Source organism: Mesitornis unicolor, unplaced genomic scaffold (assembly GCF_000695765.1).
Source record: "Mesitornis unicolor isolate BGI_N332 unplaced genomic scaffold, ASM69576v1 scaffold24784, whole genome shotgun sequence".
NCBI classification, from domain to species: domain Eukaryota; kingdom Metazoa; phylum Chordata; class Aves; order Mesitornithiformes; family Mesitornithidae; genus Mesitornis; species Mesitornis unicolor.
The window spans coordinates 27,381-35,627 of record NW_010179757.1 but is presented as its reverse complement, the minus strand read 5'-3'; the positions used below and the strand labels follow the sequence as shown (position 1 = coordinate 35,627).

Genomic DNA, 8,247 nt, shown 5'->3' with positions numbered 1-8,247 from the left:
TTCCCCTACAAAGAGGGGAAACATCCAGCACAAGGAACTCACCTGCCCCAGGACACTCTGTGTAATACCTCTGTCACAGTTTACAAGACAAAAGCATTCTGTATTCCTGCACTTGATTAGGAAATTAGCCAGGAGGCCAGACTGGTCAGGATTTTCCTACACCAGTCTAAGACATGTGCTTAGTTTTCCTCCAGTCAGCCACACTGATACAGAAAGAGGGAGAGAAGAGGAAAGAGCTGTAGTGCCTTCCCTCACCCAAACACGTTCCCTTCTGCAGAGCAGGGTCCTGTGGGCTGTACTGGTGCTCCAGCTGGGCACCCTCGAACACCTGTGCTCCTTGGTTCTTCTTTCCAGTGGAGAGAGCTTCACCTGGTGGCAAGCACATACAAATACAGCTTCCAGATTGAAAACCTGTTTTCCTTCCTCTGTCCCACACTCTAGTCAGAGCAAACAAATATACTTAATGAACATTTCTATTTTACCATCCCTTCTACAAGCTAGCTATCAGAGGACATTTATATACATACATAAAGAAAATAGTTCCTGTTAAAGCATTTCTAAGTGAAGGTAACCCAAAGAAATAAAGTGATTTACCACATTATTAATTCAGGAGGCACCTCCTTCTCAGTGATGTCCATGCTGCACACAAGCAAGCCAGTGCTCTCAACCAAATCCCTTAATGAGCAGAAAACCAGGAAAGGTGAAAGGGGCTCTTTAAAAGCACTGGGTCTTTCTGCACAGCTGAAGAATATTCTCTCCATGGGAGATGGAAATTGAGCACAGCAGGCTAATTACAAACCTGCACTCAAATGGGATCTCTTCAGGCCGCTTCAGTTACTCAGGGTTGCTGGCTGTTGGAAATAAACATGTTTACAGTGTAATTTCCAAATGCGTATTTTTAGAGTGCAAAACGCGGCTGGCCAGCCAGCTCCTGCCTTTGGCCTCTGAGCCCCACAGAGGGAACGGTGCACAGCTTTTGTGGCCCAGCACTAGGCCAGTTGGATGAGTTGCCCACTGGAGCATAGCCACTTTCTTGGCAGGAGCTAAGAAGTTATCCCCGTGTGAAGAGACGTGTGAAATCCTGAACCTTTACAGTACAGTAAATAGCGCCATTAGACTCACCTCACCCAAAATGCTCAACTAGACAAAACAAGCTATAAGGAGCTTTCATTAAAAAAATTATCCAAATCTTTTCACTGAGAAATGGTGGCTGGCCACTTGGACTTGTGCCCCCCAGTAAATGTGAGCCTCAGCTTTGCTGGGGCTCCAGCCAGTGATAAACCGCTTTTTAACTTTTAAAATCCATCTGAAGAAATCAGTCCCCTGCCAGCTGGGAGAGCAAACACGCTTCTCTGTGCGTGGACCAGCGGGAGGGCAGGATGGCTTTCAGATGGCTTCTGAGATGTCCTCCAGGAGGGTCGTAGCTTTCTAAGCCTCATTTGGTTTAAGTCATTCAGCCTTTGGTGAACTGATAGCTGTGACCTCTGACTTCTATTCAGACATTACAAATTTCATATGCAAAGATTTGAGTAACGAGTATTATCATGGTGGTTTAAGAAACATTTTTTGCTAGAACTTCTTCAAAAATCTAGAAAATACATTATTCATTTTCATAGTTACTTCCAGTACATCTATCTCAAAACCAGTGGCTAGCTTTTACACCAGTTTGGAGGTACTTATAATAACATTAGAATAATAAATCCTAAGACAGCCTGAAGAGGCTTCTGAGAATATGACAGCTGGCTTATAAATTTATAAATAAAGATTGTTTCTTCAATCAAATCTGAGACTAAAGCTTAATATTGAAACAAATTTATCCAGAGCATGAAGCCTTTCCCAGCTTCCTACTGAGATTTTTTTTTCCTGCTGTAATAGCTAATTTCTTGCCTCTCTGCCCATCCGTTTCCAATATGACATTTTAACTAAATAGTTTCTTTGATTTGCAGAAACTTGAGTTTCAGTTTTCAAGAAATAACAAATGACAAGTTTCTGGTTTCTCAGGACTTTTAAATCCAGGACACTGTGAGATTTATTTCAGACCCTCACTAAAGACTATGTAAACTTTGGGAATGTGGATTTTGCATTCCTCTCATGACAACCATATTCTCACAGCTGAAAATTAAAAATACATATAGAGTTGTGGAACAGGAGGCTTATATAAATAACAGATGAAGTATTAGTAAGAATGAAAGGAGACTCTTAACTTTTCTGGCTCTAAACCTACATCAATAAGGGCAAAAATTTTGATTTTAAATGCAACATCAGAACATATAAACTATGGAAGAGCTCTTTAGAAATCTTCTCTAGTTCATTCCCATGTCAGACCAACTCTGCTTATACACAGAGCTGGTGACAGTGGTTTCATGTGGGCTCACCTTCTGATGATGCCAATTTTACACTTGTCTGGATGTCTTGTTCTACTGCTAAAACACATTTTCCACCTGAAAAGCATTTCTTATCTGAAATGAAAATCTCCTTGGCTCAAATCTGGGTCTCATGCTTCTTGTTCTGTTCACCACAGGCATAAAGAACAGATTATTGCCTCTTTGTTTTTGGTTTGTGTTTTTTTTATTCTTTTTATTTTCTTAATTCTTCCCTAACGTAAGATAAAGAGCACCACTTACTTGCTGAATCATGCACTTTTGAGACTTCTCATTCTCTCTTTCCTTGCTTCTGGCTTTCTTTCAGGGAGCCCCGTCTCCCTTGAAGTTTTATTTCCCCATACACATCTGGAGCCTTCTAAGAGCCAAGTAGAGCAGAAGAATTATGTTTTACACAGTGAAGTTTACAACTCAGCTCTGTCAGGTATCTCCAGTAAAATAAAGCTGTAGATATTTGATGTGTTTGGTTAGCAAGAGTGGTAGGACTTTATTTCTTATGTAGCTGAAATTTCCCAATTCAGTGTTAAACCTGAAACTGGGGAAGCAAAGTGAAAGTTGCATCCAGGGAAGCCAGTGCACTTTCAGGAAGCTCACTGGAAGAGCAATGAGGAGAAGTTGCATTCCTGTGTTTTATCTGAGAAGGGAACCACTGATGAAATCAGTCTCTTGCACTAACACTGTATTTTTGAAGTGTTTTAATAACCTTTTGATGAAGGATACTGTAAACAATCACTATTTTCTCTTTTCAGGACAAAAACCTAAAAAGAAGCGTCACGAGCCCAGCCTCTGTGTCTGACTGGCTGACTTCTAACCACACGGCTGCAGGAGCAGATGCTGTTGAGAAGGGGAATGTCCAGCTGGAAAATCACTGTCCCAGACAGCGCACGTGGAGTGCCCGCACCTTCCATGACTTCCTGGCTCCAATACCACAGCTGCAGAAAAGATGGTGCAGCTGGACCACCAACAGCCCCTTCACCAAGCTGGCTGACAGCAGCGTAAGTCTTACAATCAGGGGAGGACGTGGGGGGGAAGTTGTGCCCCAGTACCCTCAGCTGCTCGCTGATGGGACACGTTTTCCCCTTGGCCTGCTGCTTTGTCTGTCCAGCCTGCAACGCGATACACATCCCAGTCTATCTTGCTTGGTCTATGGGAAATTCTTTCGCCTAACTCTACCGTAATTTATTCAGACTTTCCTGAAGTGCTAAGAAGCTGTATTCCCAGCAGTTAGCACCTGGTTAAGAAATGATCCCCAGTCCAGAAAAAACATTAAAAAATGCCTTCAGGCTAGATTAGCTCATTGAATGTTCTGACATGTACCCTTTTTCCCCTGGTTATACCTTAAATTTATTTTAATTGATGTATTACTATTGCATTGCAAGAAATCCATAGCTGTGGGAGGGATATCTAGGTCTTACTGGCTAATCTTCAAACCAACAGCTTGTTACAGAGCTAATAAAGGATGTTTCTTCTTTTTTAAGGTAATAACATAGGTTTTTGCTAGACAATGCATCTCACCCCTAACATAACCAGGAATTTTAACTTTTAGTTCCCTTGGGATCGAAGTTTCTCAAGACAGCTGCTTTTCATGGCATGTCTGCTAATTTATTATTATTTTGTGCAGGGTTTTCCTACAGCTGCAAGATCTCAAGGTGTCCCAACCAGAAAGGTAATCTCAGCCACTGAGATCGAGGGAGCATCAGAGACCATTTACTCTGATTCATCTGCCAGTAACGCATCCTATCCCCTCACTCTGTCCGCACAAAGGCAGCGGAAGCTAAGCTCCTGCAATTTGAAGAAGTCCAGGTTTGGGAACCCTTATTTTGGATTTTTAGCCAGTTCCCCTGACAGCAAACATGTGAGGTCCTTGGATCCCTCAAGACATCTAGGGGCAGCATCTCCAGGTAACAGCCAAAGCCCCAAAAATCTTCTAGAGAGCTCCAACGCACTGAAAATCAACTTGGTCAATGGTTCAAAAACAAAGGAACTTATGGCAGAAACAGATAAAAACAAACCGGTTTTTGTTATTTCTGAAGAAGGGGATGATCAGCAGCCTCTGGTGCTAGCAGAACATCTTAGTCAATGTGGAGATCATCTGTCAGAGCAAAATGCTGTGTATGCTCCAGCCGTGCCAGACAAACAGCTGGGGGCTCTGACTGCTGAGGGGAACAGGTCTGGCAGCTTCACGGCAAATCTTCCCCTTTGGGCAAAATCCCCTGCTTTATACAAAGCTCACGTGAAGGCCCTCAGCTCTTCCAGGGACCAGCAGAGCTCGTCACCCATAGATGTTAATACTACTGAGACCTTGCAGAACTCTGATACCCTGGCTGCTCCTACATTGTGCGAAGCTTCAGTCCAGTGATGCCCTCAGAAAGATCAAACCATCAGTTCAAAAGAACAGAGGCAACAGGGACGTGATCGGAGTGGAAGCTGTGCCAAACAGTTGAACATGAGGCAGTCATAGATGGATGCAACTTTGTTAAGAGTGGTCATTGGTTTCCACCTGTTGGGACTGAGATTATGAGGATACACAGCACAGCACAGCACAAATGCCATCTTCCCTTCTGCTCACTAACCTCGTCTCCATTCTTCTGCATGGAATTTTGATGTGGTTTATACAAGAATGCATCCTCTGAAAAGGTACTTCAGTCTGCAGAGAACCTTTTCTGGAATGAGAAAAAAAAGTGATCTGATATAGTTCCATCGTGGTTTATATCTGAAATGTAAATCAGTCCTCTGTCACTGTGGTATCACTTGAGTCTTTCTGTCAGGAGCTGAGAGTTAATTCTGTTTGTAGGTATGCCTGTACAATCCAAGCCTTGCCAAGCCAAGAGTAAGAATTCAATCATGCATGTTTGCGTACAGTTTTGTAAATTTAATTTTAAGCATTTCTTAACTTCTGCACTCTAGCACAAAGTTTACCAAGCATTAGCAGCTCTAATATTAAAGACCACGATCATTTCATATCCTAACTCTTTAGACAAGTGTACAGACAAGCTGAGCAACCCAATACTGGATGTTAGTTCTAGAAAAGTCTGGTGTAGCTTTATCTTTGTTAGGTCTTCACAGGCTTAAAAACCTCAGTCCAGTACATTTTAAAGTGACACCTCATGGCAACAGGACCATGTGTACAAAAACACTGCAATACTAGGAATAGTCTTCAGCATCCAACACTTGGATATTTGCAGCTGCTCTGATCCTATGTCCACCAGCTATTTATTGCTGGTAACGCACATTGACTAGAGAACTATTTCCCTTCCTTTAGCAGGCAAGATTTAAAAGACAAAATTAAGCGAGTCAAACTTTGAGCACTCACTTTCTTTAGAAATGAGCAACCAAGTCGCTGTGCCTCCCTGATTGCAATCCAGGGCATTCACTGGAACACTGAACCAAAGGGAAGCCTGCTAGTCCTATTGCCTTTAATAAACCCACCAGTAGTTTAATTGCCTCCTGGTGATATTTTCCTATTTTTGCCAGAGACTCCTGCATGTTCAGCCCACAACTTAGAACTATTTTACCTTCTTAAAGGAAAGAAACTATCTATGAAGCTGTATTTTGCAGCTGATGCAGCACATTGTTTCAAAGCAATAGTATGTCATAAAACAGATGTCAGGAAAAAATCTTCCATACACGTCTTCTCCTGTATTAGCTACATGCATTAGCTCATACATTAGCTACAGTCTGCACCGAGTTATCTTGATCCTTCTATGTGAAGGCATTTAAGTCTCATTCTTGAAATATTTAACTGAATTATTTATGATTTCACCTGCTATTGCAGCTTCCATTTGCCACCTATTAATGTCTGAGACATGCAACGCAAGATTGTAGGATTTGCCTTATATTTTGTGTGGGTTTACATGTCTACGTAGACATAGAAGCTTTGCATCTGGGAGCAGTGGAAGCAAAAACATATGTGCCCTTTAGCAGTTGACTCAAACATGAACAGCAAACAAGTCTCCGCACTTGTTATTACCAGACTCTGTTGAGAGGCTTTGAAGCACAAAAGTCTGGCTCCCAGTTGGGGTTGTTGTTGTTGGGGTTTTCACTGTTGTTTTTTTTTTTTTTTAATGCTACATGATTCAAAGGGAAGAGTTAATATATTTATGATTTAAGAAAATATTTAGAAGTGTTCAGTGCTCTAATAATAACTTCCACTGCATTAAATATACATTGTAATTCAGAGTCAATGTTCAGTTACTTATTACATTTCTAAAGGTTGCAGTATTAAAATCTACTTTTGAAAAGTATTTGTGTTCAGTTATTGACAATAGCTACATTTGAAGGGCTGCAAAAGGTGGCTTTTTCAATAAAAGCGTGTTTAACGATTCATTTCTATAATGTAACGACACTTGTTTTATTTTGCTGAAAGACTAAGTTGTACGGCATTGCCCCTGAGCACCAGTACGTGGTGTGGTGTACACCGGTACAGCAACCTCCCTAGCAGCTGTTGCAATGGAAAGAGCACAAAAGCTGCTGCATCATTTGGTCAGCGAACACCCGAGATTCAGACTGAAGCCCTGCTTGGTTCCTCCTCAGTCACCTAACAAGATAGCGAGGTGGTTGTTGACACTGACTTCCTCCACTATGTGTCTGTGTGACCAAAGAACACGGGAAGCCTGCTGCCAGGGGCTGGTTCCTGTAGGGGTTTGGATTTCCTTTCATACCCCCCTTATTGTGACTCTGTGCACCTTTTCCATCACTGCCTGCCGCTGTGAGACACTAAATCAGGTATCATGCATTCAGCATGGACTATATACATATGTATGTTGAGAGAGGCCCTCCTTTTGAAGAATATGCAGTGTTGAACAGTGCTGCTTATTCTCAGAGCAGCTGTGGCTGCAATACCAAACTCCACAACGGCCGTTTCTTCTGCCACTGGCAGACCCTGGAGCCTGAGCCCTCAGCGGGGCGTGCTGCAGGCACACACAGCCCATCCCCTTCCTCGCTCTTGAGAAGCCAGGACAACAGATGAGAGACTGACTTGACTTTTGAAGATCCTGGGTTTTTTAGATAGATCACTAAAATTAACTGCTGAAGAGGTAGTTGTGTTTTATTTTGTACTTTCAAAGAACTTATAAAATATTCCCTTACAGCTAAAGGAAATGTTTTGAAACTCTCCTCCTTCCCACCCCCCACCCTCCACACACAGGAACAGAAACAGCTTCCACCCATACTCTTCAAAAAAGTCATACCACAAATTTAAGAAATTCTGAAAGCTCCAGGTGGGATAAAATGCTCTAATACTGTCAGCTGTAAATACTGACTAGGATTAGTTTTTAAACAGCATTACTTATGACATATTTATTTTGTTCCTAACAGCTCTATTACTTCTGAGAGCTATGCTGCTGCTTTTTAATGACAGAAAACCTGACGACTCATGCCAGAGCTTGGGATGCAGTTTTACCTCTGTGGTAATGCAGTCAGTTTACTGTGCTATTTTGCATGCTGTAACCAAGCAGCAAATGGGATAAGCATGCTAAACACTTGCTGAAGAGGAGGAAAATAATTTCCATCACAATTGCATGGGAAAAAACATCCAAAAATGTTATGGAGCTAACAAACAGGAGTAATCTTTCCAGTAAAACTGGATTTGAATAATGTTAACTTTTAAAAAATTAATTATTCTGGAATATACTAGGCAATTCCTCTAGCCAATGTGTTAGGTAGATTGAATAGGACAAAATATGAGGGCATTCCCTATTTTTCATTGTTGAAACAGAGCTTCAAATCAAAAGCTTGAAGCTATACAAGGTGACAAGAATGCTGTGTGCTATGCTCCTCACTGTCAGGTAGTTAAAATGATTGAGAATGGAGGCTCAATGGGAAAGCAATCCAAAAGATTTAACACGCAGCTAATGCTTCCTAAGTT

General features: G+C 41.8%; 1 protein-coding gene across 1 annotated transcript in view; it reads left to right on the top strand.

Annotated features, from left to right (window-relative positions):
• The window catches only part of LOC104539390, a 17,460-nt gene extending 12,720 nt beyond the window's left edge, over positions 1-4,740 (top strand). Inside the window, exons 6-7 of the mRNA XM_010182895.1 lie at positions 3,131-3,376; positions 4,003-4,740. Coding sequence (XP_010181197.1) covers positions 3,131-3,376; positions 4,003-4,740 — 984 coding nt within the window. The remainder of the gene's footprint in view (positions 1-3,130; positions 3,377-4,002) is intronic.
• Positions 4,741-8,247: the final 3,507 nt, after the last annotated feature.